Raw genomic sequence first — 16,959 nt, 5'->3', positions numbered from 1 at the left:
TCCTTTGCAAAAACGTGCTTATATTTCCCTCTCTTTCAAAATAATTGCATTAAGGGATTAATATATCTAAAGGATGAATGTAGTGGGTGGAAAATAAATCTCTGAGTCTATGCTAGATCTTGTATATTAATTTCAGAGTATTTTGTACAGTCTTACTAAGATTTTGTACTTTTATCTTTTTTTTTTATTCCTTCACCTTACAACAAGCTGCAAAGGCCAGTACTTTACTGAACCAACATTATTTATTATTATTTGACTTTGTCTTCCTTATTCCAGCCTGACTTGTCTTGATGCAAGAGTAGTTAATTGAGCTGCCTGGATAGCAGGTTACAGTGTGTGACAAAGACAGAAAATGTGTTTGTGGGTATTTGTATGAATGGGTATTTATTTCATTAGAAGTGGAGATAAAAATATAATTAATGATTTGCTTTACTACAAAAGTAACTGATTTTATGCCAACTGTGATTATATACAGAAGTGCTGACATCCAGGGGAGCAATGGTTCAGTTGAGAAGCCTTTGAGACTTGATTAAATTAGTTGTCAAAATCATTAATGCCTAGATTTCAAAAATGGTAAGGTCTGGGACTTTCATAAAGTTCTGTAACCTTGTTTCATCTTAAATTAAGACTTTTAAAAGTCAGTTCTTGCCTTGAAGTTTCAAAACTTCAAACTTTCGAAACTTGGTTTTGGTACCGTTTTTCAGCCTGTCTAGCCTTAGGTTCTTGATGACTGGGGAGAGTGATAGTCATAGTGAGGTCAGAGAAAATGTTCCATCATTTTTTTCCATGTGCTTTCAGTTGCATCTTTATACCTGAATTTTTGCCACTGAATTCATTGGGAGTCTTCACTGGCTTTAGTGGGATTTTGACTGTGTATGTATGGAGCAGCTTCAGCAGCAGGTCCTGAGTGATGGAATATATACTGTAAAATTTTTAAACATTGTATGCAGAATGAACATACTCTGGAAATACAAGCAAAGGGCTAGAAATCACAGTTCTTGACTTCTCCTGATTTCCTGTTTATTCACTGTTGTAGAAACTTACTTTGGCCTCAAGCTTAAATGAGCACTATGAAGCTTAACAGATAGAACAATGCGATAACTACCATGTTCTTTATAATCATACTTTTACTTTTCTGGATAAAGGATATACATTTTGGGGGAAAAAATTTCTTACATAACATGCAAGAGAAAGTATGTCAATTACATAAAACAATGAGGGAGACTAGAGCTGAATGAGAATGTAGGATAACCATATATCCAACCTGTGTATGCTTTTAGAACTATTCTTCCACATACCTCTGGAAGAAGAAATAAACTTGTCCAGCCTGAGTAGATGTAAGTAAAACAAGGTTATTTTGACCAATGCTTAAAATCAGTGAAGAATTCCTCAATAATGAAGTTTCAAAGAAAATTCACCTCTGTAGTTTTCTTCTAATCTCAGTTACAGGTGTGGTACAGGTACCAGGGCAATCTGCTGGGGCAGCAGAAAACCTTGTACTGATGGTGAGGTACTCTCCTGACAGCAGCAGTGTTCTGTCCTGTCTGCTGTTCCGCCGAGAATTCAATTTTTGTTGTACTGAGCTGATTACATACAACAGCATCAAACCATGCATTACAAGAGATGTGGAAGGAAATTACTAAGGACCATATCTGAAAGAAATGACCCATGTCTTCTGACAACATATAAATCATAAAAAGCCAAGCCGATTTGTTCTGTAATACAGCAGCTGAAAGCCTGACTGGATCAGGCTGTGACCAGCCTCTCTTCAGCCAGCCAGTTGGTCAGGTCTCCAACTAGTCAGGCTAAACTGCAACTAGACCTGACTAAAGAAAATGGTGAACATCAAGCAGCAGAAAATTGCAGTATTGTTTATACAAGAACTTTGTTTTTTCCAAACTTTTAAAATGTATTTCATTTTTGTCTAGATGCAGCTTCAGGTAGTTAGCACTCACTGCACTTAGTGTGCCACTCCTATCATTAATCCTGTGTTTGGACAGAGATGCCCAACCTATGCCCTCCTGGCTGTGGCCAGATAGCAATCTACTCCCTGCTCTGCCACTCTCTTTTCCAGAACCACGTGATCATCCCTTGGCCTGTGCCCAGGAACCTCTTTATCATGTTATCAGGCTATACCATATGTGTTTTGCCTACTGTCTGTAAGTTTGCTCATGTCACAGGACTATGAGAATCACATAAGGTTTGCTTGTATATCCTGTGACCACATACTGTGCCCATGATACTTCAGGAAAGGTCTGTGTTTCAGTGAACATACTCCCAATCGAGTAGATGACTATACATTTGATTCAATTTAGCTTGAAAGTTGGGCATGTTGCTTAAAGCAGCAATTAGTACTTGAGATTGTGTTAGAAAAATATCTTGGGCACTACCACTAACTAGCTTAATTAGTACCATAATTTGTTCTTCTTTAGTAGGTAAGGATAAAAGTTAAGATTTTTCTTACTGTCATCATGCATTCATCATAGATATGTGTAGAGTACTGTAGGCAGTTTGACCTTCATTTCATCTCAGCTGCTGTCAGTGTCTTAGTTGCCTTCCATTCTACAAGAAGCCAACTAACCTACTGTGTTAAAACAATACTTAAACATAGCAGTGATGATGCTTACAAGTGAAGTTTTATTTGTTGCTGTAGACGTGATGCTGTGTGTTTGCCAGTGTGTGCCTTCTAATGCGGGAAGTGACCACTGAAGTGTCTGCAATGTGTGCAATAGAAAGCATAACAGCACTGAACTTATACTCAGGTTCTCCAATCCCAGTCTAGCAATGTAAAGCTTTTAAGTATCTGTAAATATGATTGATGTCTACTTCAGGCCAAAAAGACTAAAGAAATCCTTAATCTAATAGAGAGTCAGTGTCAGAATTCCTCAGTTCACTATGGCATGAATTTTTCATTTAAAATAATCTGGGCCAAAAACATGCATATTTTTGCTTCTGAAGCAAATATTCATAATTAGATTATTCCCAGGTGGGCTTCACTATTACTAAGGTTTTATGTTGATCAGATTCTGTTTGGTTACATGTATCTGATTTTGGAAATACTATTTCTTGGTTTTATTTTGGATAGAAAGTAAAGTAATTCTCCTTCCAGAAGAAGCAGTAGTTGAGGTCTATCTGTATTGATAGTTGTGCTCAACAGACAGTATTTTTATAAATACATTCTTGTGTAAAATGTGTAGTATGTGATAAAATTGGATTCTTAGCTTTTTTATTGCACAAGATTAACTTAAAGGACTTCAATAACTCAAAAGAATAGAGTTTTGATAGTCAGTGACCAGATTCAAATTAGTACCCAATAAAAAAAGTACATGTATTCATTTGTAGTTGAGCTAAAAGCTTAGTCTTACAGTAGGTGAAAATGCATTACAGAGATAAGCAGTCGACTTCCTTCGGCTCGATAAAATGTACTGAAAGGAAAGACAGAGAAGAATCTGTGCATGTCAAAGACATTGTCTGGCCCTGTACCTCTTCTGGAGTGTGAGTGCTTAGCTGTGATTAGAAGTCATGTCAATGAAATGTGAATGCATTGTAGCATTTCTGACCATATTATACTGTATCTACATGGTGTTTGAAGTAACCCCTCTTTATCTGAACCAGAAGCATGAAAGAAATTAATAAAACATATGAGGATAAGGAAAGAGCCTGTATTTACCCTCTATATAATAGTAATATCCCTGGTACGACATGTACAGTAAGGTGACATTGTCATTAGGCTTTTTCTCTGTAAGTCATTTGCTCTTCACAAACTGGATGTTCTATCAAAGCTTAATGTATTTCTTACCTGGCATGCTCTTACTTTGGGAGGAATGATCTATTGCAGACATAACCAAAATGAGGTTATAAATACAGTGCTGATATTGCTAATATTTGCTTGATACTCCTTACAGAACCCATCACCTAAGAATAAATGAAGCACAGACAAACCATAGTTAACATCAGAACATCCAGCCAGAGAGTGTACTTTTCCTAATTAGTACATAAAGTCAACAGCTGGACAAATAATTAATTCAGCCAGATCACACAGTGAGTAACTACCAGGGATGCAAATGAGAAGCCAGGAATGCTGACTAGTCCTTTTTGAGATCTGGAGACCACTTCCTAAGTCCAGCTTGAAAAAACAAAACCACATTTCTTCTTCGTGTGTGATGTAAATACTTACAAAACTTCTCCTGCCTGGCTTTGCATAATAGATGAGATGCAGTTCTTTGATAATGTGGTCTTTCTCACCTAGCTGAAATGAGGCATCAGTGAAGAATATGTTTGCAGAGATGTGAGATCTTCTAAACAGATTCAAGTCAAAGGGAGGTTTCCTGAGCACTGACCCTGAGCTTAGCCAGTGAGTGCATAATTTTGTGCTGCTACTTCTTTTTCCATTGGAAATTCTAAGAGAATTTCACAAACTTTAATGACTGAAACTTCTCAAAGCATTAAAGTCATTCTCAACTTCATTGAACTGAGGAAAAAAAGAGAAACATTAGCTCTGACTGACTCCTTCACTGGCACAATGAATCCCAGAGACCTTAGTCTCTGATCCAGACGCATAGGTAGGAGCCTTAATTGTTCAGATGAGCAATCCCATTGAACTGAAGTGCATGTGAGTAAAATTAAACATGTACATGTTTAAAAGATTAATCCTAACTTTAACCATTAGCTTCTCTCCCCTCCCTCAGAAAAAACCCCAAAACCTAAGACAATTTTGAGAGGGTTTAGTATCACTTAATTGGTCCATTTTATGGACTTGGATTAAATGTAGGTAGCATTTGGTCTACAGGGATATCATTTGTATTTTCTCTAAAGTTTTGACCATATAATTAGCATGAAGCTAGACTTCTGAAAGGTGCAGTGCAATCTTTCAACCTTTAACCAGTTTAACCTTTCAAGGAACCCATGGCAGTTCAAGCTGGTGATGTTATTATCTGAAAGCATTTGTTCTTCAAATATTGATGCTTTTCACAAAGTGGAATAACATTTAATTATTTTTGATGTGTTAAGGTGTAAGTTACCTTGTAAATGAAAATCAAATGCAGGGATAGGTACCAAATTTTACTGCCTGTGAACACCATGCTAACCCTGGGTGAAACATTCCTTATTACATAGACTAACTTTCAAACCACATTTATTCTGTTCATTAATTTTAATGGCTGAGACATGTTAAAGATTGATAGTTATTTTTCCTCAGCATGAGCTACATGAGATGAGTAATTCAGAAACTTTTGTTGAAGCATCATTTTGTGTTTCAGCTGAAAAAGAAAATCCTAGTAATATTTTTTCCATGGATTCAATCTAACGCTACAAGTAATTACATAGGAATTCATCTGACACATGAAATAAGCTCTGGTAAGAATCCATTCCTAGAAGGAAGTAATTGCTGAACAAAGGCATGATAGGTAAAGTGTTTCTTTTTTTAAGTGGGACCTGAACACCTTAGGGGTTTTTTTGTTTGTGAAATCATTAAAGATTTTTGATTAATGGAAAGGTTTGTTTATTTGCTTGGCTTACCAGATCAGAAACGTTTAGTTTTAGTTTTGCATGAAAACTAAAGGAAACCTCCAGGGTATTAATGATGAACCCTAGAAACCTAATGCCAGCAGTGAATGTGGTGAACCTTGCGCAGCTGTAGAACCATTCTAAATTTTATTTGATTATTACAGTTTTTTAAGTTGTTAAAAAATACAACAAAATTTTAGTAATTTTAAACGGTCTGATTCAAAGTCATTTCTTCTCCCAACTCCCCTCTTTTATCACATGTTGTGTTGCCAGTTCTTCAGTGCAAGGCTTTCAAGCTTTAGACTTGCTAATCTGAAACCTAGCCAAAACCAACCTTTCCAAGCTATTTTAGCCAAAAAAGGCCCAGAAGAGTAATTTCTAACATACAAAAATAGCAAAATTGCAACTAGGAGAAAAATTATTTCACCATCTACTTGTTCATTAAAGTCCTCGTTTTAACTTGGAGAGATACATGTATTTACAATATGTGCCATGTATGTACATAGATATTCAAGATTTCCCAAACAGTTGTGGTTCTCATTAACACACACAGTATAACAGCCAAAGCAGTTTCCAGAATAGTGGACATACCTTGTGTTCTGGACCGTGATTTAGACTGTCAGGTAACATATGATGTTAGATCTGCAAATGACATGCCAGTTTTGCAGCATTGTGTCAATACCAGTGCCAGCAGCTTAAAAGATAAATACTTCTTTAAATTAATTCACAATGTTCAAATGAAGAACGCTGTGTTTGAGTGCTGGCCCACAGATTGTTTTCAGGGGTTTCGTATTTTTCTTTTTCAGAGGAAGGTAAGAGCAAAAGTTCCTTTCAGTGTTACAGTGGACACTGGGTTTTCTCTGCTCTCTTAGGGAATTATTACCAGTGATTGGTTTTCTTTGCCAGCGATTTCATGTTCTTGGTTTTCGTTTTTCCAATCGTGCCTCCTTACTAGTTATGTAATACATAGTTTAGCAAAACTCTGAAGACTGTTTAGAGTTACTGCCTTTCTGTAAAGCAAACAGCTAAACATTGGAGTTGATGCAAACAAGTCATTTAGCATCTGAAAGAAGTGTTAACACTTTATTTACATTTAAATTAAAATAGACACTTATTTATGTGTTCTGGTTCTGAAAGGTGTGTGGTACATCTGCAGAGGCCTATTGTTTATTCATGCTGTAAATCCTTTGAAATGTGTTAAAATGCTTCCCACTCATTATAAAAATCCTGCCACCCATGGATTAGGGCTTTGATGTCACCAATCCTGCTTCAAAGGGTTCTTTCAATGCTATTAATCACAGTTTAGCCTCTGAAGATATAGCCAGAGAAAACATTTGGACATCTTGTGCTAGACTTGCTAAAACTTGAAATATACAGAGTGTCTTGCATATGCAAGTCCGATATCACTTCCTCTCTCTTCTCCTAGCCTTTATTTTGAAAAGCTATTTTGTGATGACTTTGGCTTTCTACAAGTACAGAAGAAAAAGTTTAGGACACATCATACTTTACATTTTAAAAAAGGCACCAGTCTTTTGCTTGACACCACAATGTATTTTTGCCTGCGAAATTGAGTCAGTCTTGAGTTACTATAAGATTGAGGATTGTATGTCAAAAGTTCAAAAAATGATGCAGTCTTATCATTTTCTCATCTCTCTCATTAGTTTTTGAGTTTAAGATACTGTCTTAATGCTTGAGTAGCCACGTGATTTCATAGAAACAGGATTGTTTCTGTAGTCTTTTTGCTCTCTGAAATCTCTCAATGGGTCACAGAGAAATTGATTACTAGTGATTGAGCTGTATGCCTCTGTGCTGTCGTTGTTTTCATCAGCTCAGTAGCTAAGGTCAGTGGCATACCACCTTATCACTGACTTTTTCCTCCCCTCTAAATCAACACTGCACTCTGTCATGCCCGTGCTGAATGCTCTGCAGGCACAATTGGTAATGAGAGGGGTGTGGAAGAAGTGTGATGGTGTCTGCTATTTTTAGTACTATTGTACAGACTGATTTTACACCATACAAATTTTTCCTTTCTAAGCTTTTTGAATAGTTTGTGCAGTATAAATTTCTTTCTTTTTGAACAGGTAATTTGGCACAAGCAAGAGCCAGAGTGACAGCAGCATCTCGGTCTTTGCCTCCGCAGCTCAGTGCTGGGCGTATCAAGGTTAGTAGTGTTCCCTTTGAAGACAGGCAGTTGTTTATAAGATATTAGTGAGACTGTGTACACAATACTTAGCTGATGTGGGTATATAGCAAGGTTCTTACCAAGTAAGAGCCTTCTTTTACTATCAGTAACATACACCTTGTCTTGGAGTATGGTTTCCAGTTTTAATGATGAACTTATTACAGAATTCAGTGAAGAATCAATTTACTACTGATTAATCTTTAAACCTTTGGACTGAAATCTCAGTTACATTGATGTCAATAGTCCTCTTTGTTTCAATGGGGTCAAGGTTTTCCTCTGACAATTTTGACCTAGAAAGAGGTCTTACTTGGTAAAATTTCAATAGTGTATTTAACAGTATAAAAGGCAAAATAAAATTTACAAAAAAAAAAATCTATTTTTTTTTTATTTAACTTTGAAGTGAAAAACCAGGAAATATTTGTGACTGGTAGATAACTGGAAAAGAATGACTCATCAAAATCACTATTCTCTAAAAAGAACTGTAGAATTTAAATGCTGCTGAATTTTGCCATGAAAGTATGTGGCCTAACTGCAAGATGGGATAATTTTATGGCAATTAGTAGGATTACAACTGAGTACACTTAATTTGTGAGGAAGCCTCTTGTCCCTTGAAGCTGATGGCATGAACACCCCTTCCCTACTTCCTAAGTAGTGCTTGTTAGAATTAGCGTATTTAAGGTTTGGGGTTTTGGGTTTTTTGCCTTCAAAGCAAACAGTAATAAATTTTAAAAACAAGTGTGGTAACAGCAACTGTTCGAAAGTCTACAAAATTTTATGTTCTGGGTTTTCTATTTCTTCTTATTATCTTCTGGTATTTGGAGCTCATGCTCAAACATCAGTGTGGTTATTTATGTCATCCAGATGTCTGTATCCTTCACTGTACCTGCAAATACAGATGTGGATTTCAGACTATTATTTCCTGTCTGGTGTAAATACTTTTGGTGCTGAAGGGTGGCCTTTCCAATTTTCTTGTGTTACATACACATTTTCTTCCACATCCAGCTGTATTCAGCCCAAGCTTTCTAAGCACGCATTTTATTGATACAGCAGGAATGTAATAGAGCAGTTTGCTTCTAGAGCTTTACTAAACAGAATAAGTTAATAAGTACTCTTTAAAAGGAGTACATTTTAAAAGGAGCTGAAAGAAAAGACGTGTAAGTGCAACACTATTCAGAAAATGTTAATTTAAATACTTTCTAGATAAATCACTATTTCTTAGACTTTTATAAAGCACCTAATTAAAAGAACTTCAGGAAACGTATTTTAAATTATTTTAAAATTTGTTTTAAAAAATCCAAATGTAATGATTTTGTTTGGAAGTTTGGAAATTTTTTATCATTATTTAATTTAAGAGGGTTTTTTGCTTAACATATTTTTGTTTTTACAGTATTTCATACCATGCCAGCAGCAGGTCAATATGTGGAAAGTCATCATTTTGAGTGACTTCATAAGGCGACATGATGTCATAAATTGTTCTTTTAATATTGTTTCAAAACTATTAGAAATGATCTTTTTAGTGATGAAACAGTTTGACTTTTGTAGGTCAGGCTGTTTTCCATTACAGTTGTAATTATATAAATTCATATTGTAAATCACTACAGCTGTCATGTAAAAGTGTGACTTAACAGTTGAAATATCTTCATTTTTGTTTAAAAAGAGTAGCTAGTGATTTAAAATACAAGATATCATGGCATTCTTATTCTTATATCATGACATTCTTATTATGTTCTGTCATTTTCTAGCAAGCCAGTTGTGAGAAAGACTTTTGTCTGTTGTACATGAGGTTGTTGCCCTACTATAACATTTTGTGGCTTCATAGACAAGCGATGTTGTAAATTTATGAGAGACAAAACTTCTAAAAAGTCTTACAAGAAAATCACCCTAGCTGCAGGGTCTATCAGAATTTTTCTAATGAAAACTTCAAATATTTCTTGTCAAAAAGATTTGGAAACTAATTCTAGTTCTTACATATTGCACAGATCTGAATTTACAACTTCATTCACAGGAAAAGAAATCTAACAATACTGCTTTTAGCCTAGTTTTCTGAGAAAAAGTGTTTTACATCTCCTCCGTGAGTCTTTCTGTGCATTCATTCCCTTTCCCCCCATGAAAAAAACTCAAACTAAAAGAAAACTCTTTTGAATTCAGCAGCCTGTTGTAAACCCTGTTTGATACTGTGGCAGTCCCAAGATGGTAAGATTCTACAGGTCTGGTGGAAATAAGTAGCTGTAAAAAGGAGATGACACGCCCTTTATTGACCAGCAGATATTTGAGATATGAGAGGTTGTGAGAGCTCAATCTCCAACAACAATATCACTGTGTCTCTGCTTTTCTAGACACAGAAGACTCCTATTTAGAACCTCAAATTCATTGGCGTTTGGGCTCAGATCAGTCCTCAAACTATTTGCTTTTGTTCTTGATTTGATGTCATTTATAATTAAATTGTGTGTCTTTTAGTATTAAATATACCAGTTATTCTGAACTTACTGTCAGTGTTCGCTGTTACGGCTTTTGTCTTCTACCTGACATTTACTAGAGATTTAGATAACAATCCTCAGAAACTAGGTGTCTTGCCAAGATAATCTTGAAATATTCCCATATCCTTCCCCATGGACATGCCTGCTGTTTTGATTAGGTCATTGATATTTACTTTGTCAGATAACCTCATAAGATGTTTGATGTTACCTGGGCTGATAAGGCGTTTTTCCTGGAATATATTATAGAGTGTTCTGTTAACAAACTGCATCTCTCTTTTTTTATTATTTTTTATTTCTTTTTTTCGTGTGTTTGTTTGAGATGTGTACCAATGCATGTATACCACTCTGGGCCAGAACATCACAGATTACAAAAGCATACTAAAATTTTTATGGTCACCTTTATTGAGCTCTGTCTGCATTGGTGCCATCTGTGTTCTGAATCTTGACCTCACTAGTTTTCTTTTGATTTCTTCCCCAACATGAAATCCATTTTTTTGATCTATTATTACTTAGTGCTTCATTTCCTTTATATTTTGCATGCAGTCTCCTAAATATCTCCTGAAGGTAAGAGGCTTAGTTACTTTCTTGAGAACTGTAATCTTTCAGCAATTATTTTAGTGTTCAGAAGTGTGTTCTTAAGTCAGTGAGTGTTGGAAGTGATTGTATGGAGCAAAGTCTGGGAAGTGTAGCACAGGTGCTGACAAGAGCATTATCTGGTTTATACAAATGCCACCTGGTCAGAGCAGATGGTAAACTGCCACAAAGCAAGTGAATGCTAAAATGCTGTTAATGCTCCATGAAAACAGGATGCTGGTTAATTTTCTTTAATTTTGTTGAGCTGTAATGCAGCAACACAATCTGCTTGTTATGGGTAACCACAGTTACACTCATTCATAAATTCTGGTTTCATTTTGATAAGAACAGCTGTACTAACAATGTAACTAAAACCTGCAAGGAGCAGTATGTTCATTGTCCATGTATGTCCTCTAAAAATAACTCTCCTGCAATGCTGAAAAAGTGGTAGGCTATGGCAGTTCAACAGGATCGCTGAAATTCTTGGCATCAAAATGGCAATACAAAATAATTAATAGTAACCATAGCAGGAGAAAGGAGCAGACTTATACGTTGTGAGACTACCGACTTTGTTTGCCACTCATTATCCTACAATAATTTTTCCATATGTGAGCAAAATGAGGCTGTTCAATTTATTTCCTGGCCTGTTGGAGTTCATTGTAGTGGCAATAATAGGAATACTTTTTAGAAATCAGTTCCTAAGGTATTGCAACCTGACAGCTGTTTCATTGGCTGAGTGTTATACTGTCATAAGTCTGGAGCGCTCTTGCACTATCAAAAAAAATTCAGAATGCTTACACATCTCTCCAAAATCAGTGTGTGTCCTGCATCTGTTGGAAGCTGGCCTTGCTATCTCTCACAAACTATTCTGAAGTACTCACGCCTGAAGGAATGACTGTAACAAAAACTGAACCCAGCTTTCATGGGCAAGGTGGGGTGGGTCTGCAGTGTTTCTGGAACAATCCTAACATCAGAGTTTTGTCTTCCAGGTTGACACAATGGAAGTTATGCGGCATCCTGAGGAAACAACTAACATGAAGCGGCAAACTATGGCTTCCTATTTTAGGGTACAAAAATTAAAATGAAAAGAAGCATTTTGATAATAAGAACAATAGATATAGCTAAAATATTTGTGGGGTTGTTAGATCAAAGAGAAATATAGGAGAATTTTTTTATTCTGTCACGAGGCTTTTGTAGATTCATAAACTTCTTTTTGCTTCTTATCTCTGTTTTCTCATACTTGTATTTTTACAATTTCACAGAGTATGTTGATAACAGAATCTAGATCCTAGACTATTTTCCATCTACAATGCTAGAGGTCTAGAACAGGTCTTGTTATAAACAGAACACTAATTTTGTGCAAATAAAATAGATGTTATCACTAAGGTCTTCATATTTTTTCGCAAGCTGAGGCATACATACCTTTAAAGATTAAGATTTTTCATTTGTGCTAATAAGTAAATCCATCTTTTGGAAGTGCTGTTATAAATCATATGGATTGACGTTTTATTGGTAGCAATCCTGTCAGAGGTAATGCATATTCTGCATGTGTGTTTAAATCAAACAGGCAAGGAAAGGGCATCGAGAACGTTGGAACTGGAAGCTTGGGAGTTAAGAAAGTGCTAGTCCAAGCAGTGCAGCATTGTCCAAGACTCTTGGTTACTGGTTTTTTCTTGCAGTCATTGCAAAGTGGAAAAGTTTTCAGCAGCTGGCTCTTGGGCTGCACTTGTGCCATCAGAATAGGGAAGTTCACGAAGTTGTGCTAGCCAGTGTGAGTCAAAGCTTCCTGCTATGTAGGAGTACCTGTTCAATTTGTTTTGTAAAATAGTATAAGGAAGGGCACAGAGGAAGCTGGTGTATACTGAGATGTTGCCCCAGTGCGGAGAGTACAAGGACACACATTCAGACTTGTCATGCAGGTGTGCACTTAGAGTGTTCTTGCACACAAATGCCAGCTCAGTAGGAACTGTAAAAAGGAAAAAAAAAGTAATGGGGGAGTGAATGTGGAAGTACACCGTAATACACATGCAACCTGCAGCAAGGTGATGATAATCAGCTTGGAATTGTACGTGATTTTGACACACATATGGGTATATGAGATTGAACATAGTTGGTAACACATACTTATCATACAACAGCTTAATGATGTGAGTATAGAGCAGAAGTACCAGTATTTGGACGAGTCAATGGAAAAAAAGATACATATGATCTGATCAAACATTTTTCATTTTAGTTTAAAATGCAATGGAGTAAATTGTTTTCTGTATCCAGAGTGGATAGGAAACAAAGTAATGGACCTACATTTCAGTGGGAAGATTTATGTTAGATGCTAAGAACTTTATGAATAGTCATAATAATATAGCAGTTCAACAGATTTCTGGGGAGACTGTGCAGTTTATATTCTCAGTGAAAAGTGAATGTAACAGAGATGTACTTGAAATGTGAAAGATACATCTAGTGTTCTCTGTGGACAGAGCACTGAACTTACGACTTCTTGCAACCTTTTCCCCGTGATTTGCTGTGAATTTCAGTGATTGTTTCACAGTAAAGTTTGTGTTTCTATTGGGGATGTTTGATCAGTCAAATCTGTCTACAGTAGAACTATAGTTAGGACTTTTTTTTTTTTTTTTTTAATGGACCTTGCTCAACTATGGAAATGTGATAAAAGGAGATATGAAGAGAAAGGTGTAAGAAGATTCAGAATATTTAAATTTTTTTTTCCAACTAAAAATTTTTAATAGGTTCCACATTTCAGCTGAAATCTTAAAAATTAATAAAAAGGCAATGGAGATTAACATTACAGATTAAAATATAATCAAGCATTACAAACTGTTTACAAATATGTATCTCCTGCTTAAGTATTTACATTGCAGTTTTTTGTCAAGTGTGTGCATCTTTTTAATTTTCCTCACTAGTATTCCCTCATGGATCTTTTATCCAAAATGGTTGTTGGACAGCCTCATTTTATCCGCTGCATTAAACCTAATGATGATCGTGAAGCACTGATGTTTTCTCATGAGAGAGTTCTACTGCAGCTACGATATACTGGAATTCTGGAAACTGTCAAAATACGTCAGAAAGGGTATTCTCATCGCATCCTTTTTGAAGAGTTTGTAAAAAGGTAAGACTTGTGTAATAGGGCTGTTTTTCTAATATTCCATTCAGTAAGGTATATACTATCTTTAGGTACAGAAAGTCCTACAAACATTGTTCATAGGTGTGTGGTCTGAATCTCTAATGAGGGCAGAGACTTCCAGAGATAAAAACTACAGACAATATCTGATCTCTAATGGAGACCAGTCAGTGTGAAACCAAGAGAGAGCACAAGTAGCAAGCCTGTCCCCATAGTTCCCTCTTTAGAGGCAACAAGTGGAAATTATGCATCCTCCTCAGATAATTCAAGGATTTTGGAAGGTCAGTAACCTTCAGCCGTCATATGAAGAATGTGCACATGTTTAAGAATGAACTGATATAAAAGCTTCAGATTTAGCTTTGCAGAGTCATTTATCTATAGATGTCATGAATTATAATCAGATCTCTGTTCACCCTAACCCTTCTCATAGCTGCTCTTACTGGCTTTAATACATATTCTCAATCTTAAAAAGTTATAAATCTGATTCAGGAAATGCTATCATCTTTATGATGGCAATATGACTATATGATAATTATGGTTTTCTCTATATTTTAAATGTGGGCTTGTGTAGTATTTACTGGTTTTCAGTGTGTAGGATTGGTGATTCAACAATGAGCAGAAGCACTACCATTAACCATTTAGGTAATAGTACAAACAAGTAGTGAATGGTTAAAGCAACCATGTTGTGATATTTTTTGAACTGGAGGTGGCTCATCCAGACAATATAGAATTAATGAATCTACTGAAAGCAAGTCATTAGTCTCACTTCAGTGCCTGGTAAAGTTAGGGACAAGATTATTCTGGAATGTACTGAAAAACACCTGAAGGACAATGCAGTCATTGGTCACAGCCAGCACAGCTTCATGAGAGGAAAGTCCTGCTTATCAAACCTGATTTCCTTTTATGACAAAGTAACCCACCTACCTGACCAAGGGAAGCCAGTTGATGTAATCTTTTTGGATTTCAGTAAAATTGTTGATACTGTCTCTCACAGTATCCTTCTGGACAAAATGTCCAGCACACAGCTGGGTAAACATGTCATGCAGTGGGTGAGTAACTGGTTCACAATTTGGGCACAAAAGGTTATAATGAATGGGGTGACCTCAGACTGGTGTCCAGTCACTAATGGGGTTCCACAGGGTTCCGTCCTCAGCCCTGTGCTCCTCAACGTCCTCATAAATGGCTTGGATGCAGGCTGGAAGTGATACTAAGCAAGTTCACAGATGATGCAAAACTGGGAGGAGCTGTTGACTCCCTCAAAGGCAGGGAGACCCTGCAGAGAGACCTCAGCAGATTAGAGGGCTGGGCACCCACCAACCGTGTGAAGTTCAGCAAGGGAAGTGTCAGGTTCTGCACCTGGGATTGGGCACCCCTGCATGTACAGACAGAATGTATGGGGAATGCTGGAGAGCAGTGCCACAGAGAGGGACCTGGGGGTCCTGGTCAATGGTGAGTTGGACATGAGTCAGCAGTGCCCTGGCAGCCAGGAGGGTCAGCCGGTGTCCTGGGGGCACCAGGCACAGCATCGCCAGCCAGGCAAGGGAGGGGTTGTCCCGCTCTGCTCTGCACTGGGGCGGCCTCACCTCGAGTGCTGGGGGCACTTTTGGGTACCACAGTGTAAGGTAATAAACTATAGAGAAGCGTCCAAAGAATCACAACGAAGATGGTGAAGGGCCTTGAGGGGGAGCCGTATGAGGAGCGGCTGAGGCCGCTTGGTCTTTCAGCCTGGAGAAGAGGAGACCGAGGGGAGACCTCACTGCAGTTACAGCTTCCTTGTGAGGGGAAGAGGAGGAGCAGCACTGATCTCTTCTCTGTGGTGACCAGTGACAGGACCCGAGGGAACGGCCTGAAGTTGTGCCAGGGGAAGTTGAAGGTGGGTACCAGGAAAAGGTTCTTTACCCAGAGGGTGGTCAGGTACTGGGACAGGCTCCCCATGGAAGTGGTCACAGCACCAAGCCTGACCAAGTTCAAGAAGCACTTGGACAATGCTCTCAGGCACATGGTGTGACTCTTGGGGATGGTGCTCAGGAGGGCCATGAGCTGGACCTTATGATCCTTGTGGGTCCCTTCCAACTCAGCATATTCTATGATTCTGTAATATGATGCTAAAGGGAAAACAGTTTCACAGTCCTTTCTAAAATGCAGAGATGGCATAGGTTTATGCTTGTAAACCAGTCCCTTGGGCTTGGAAATCTGCAGTCCATGCATTTAGACATCTTGAATGATAAACCAGAGCTTAATCAATTAATTCTGAAAAATTGTTAACTTTTCTGATTTATAATATATTAGTACACCAAATGAATATGTAATAGGAAAACACTACAGATTATATAACCCAGGAAGGATAACTAATGTGTTTGTTTGTCCATCAAGGCAATTTAATTTTCAGACATGATCTTTACTGACTTTTTTTTGTGTTATATGACTAATTTTAGTAAGGTCACACCATTCTAAAGCACATTTAACAGATTAATTTTTGTGATCATAAACATATCTTTGCAACATCCTGAAGAGGCTGAAAGCAGAATTATTAACCTTAAGTTTTATTCAATTTACACGTAAGTGAACTAAGATTAGCTCCATGGAAATTAGTGTAAATTGAGAGGAAATTAAGCCTTCTCTTATCAGGAGATCCTTTTCGTTCAAAAATACGCTGAATTTGAGTACAAACTTGAAAAGTAATGGTAATAAAAACAGCACTGACTGTAATTTTCCATTCCTGCAGATAAGAGCAAGTTGTGGTTAACATCTTGTCAATTACTCCCCAAGTTTTTAGTCTAACTTGATGTAATTTGTTAAGGAAAGAAAGTCAACTCAAAGAGGAAAGGAGAGGGGAGTAGATTTAGCAATTTCCATAACAGCAAAGAAGAATTCTTTGAGTTCAGAATATAAGTGGGGGCAGGAAAGGGGATGTTCTTGCTCCTTTGTTCAGCTCATGCTTTATTTAAAAAAAAATTCTATTCTCTTTTGCGCTTGCAAATGAAATCAAACAATGCTTTAAAAAGCTATCAGTGAAACAAGAAACATTTTTCTTCAACCTACAGCTACGACTAGTCAAGTGTTTTTAGGAGCTAAGTAGTTGAATACAT

At 37.1% G+C, this 16,959-nt stretch overlaps 1 protein-coding gene across 19 annotated transcripts in view; it reads left to right on the top strand.

Moving 5' to 3' along the window:
* Positions 1 to 16,959, top strand: part of MYO3B (myosin IIIB) — a 256,067-nt gene that overhangs the window by 125,746 nt on the left and 113,362 nt on the right. For 18 of the 19 annotated variants that reach the window (XR_004241144.1, XM_032114004.1, XM_032114002.1 and 15 more), the window contains 4 exons: positions 7,587 to 7,666; positions 10,708 to 10,728; positions 11,727 to 11,804; positions 13,653 to 13,858. Coding sequence is in view for 18 of the 19 variants with exons in the window: in XM_032114004.1 (XP_031969895.1) it covers positions 7,587 to 7,666; positions 10,708 to 10,728; positions 11,727 to 11,804; positions 13,653 to 13,858 (385 nt within the window). In the remaining variant the exon portion in view is untranslated. The remainder of the gene's footprint in view (positions 1 to 7,586; positions 7,667 to 10,707; positions 10,729 to 11,726; positions 11,805 to 13,652; positions 13,859 to 16,959) is intronic. The other variant, XM_032114007.1, reaches the window with a different exon arrangement.

This window comes from Corvus moneduloides, chromosome 7 (assembly GCF_009650955.1).
Source record: "Corvus moneduloides isolate bCorMon1 chromosome 7, bCorMon1.pri, whole genome shotgun sequence".
Taxonomy (NCBI): domain Eukaryota; kingdom Metazoa; phylum Chordata; class Aves; order Passeriformes; family Corvidae; genus Corvus; species Corvus moneduloides.
The sequence above is the reverse complement of the archived record's forward strand: the minus strand, read 5'-3'. Positions and strand labels throughout refer to the sequence as shown.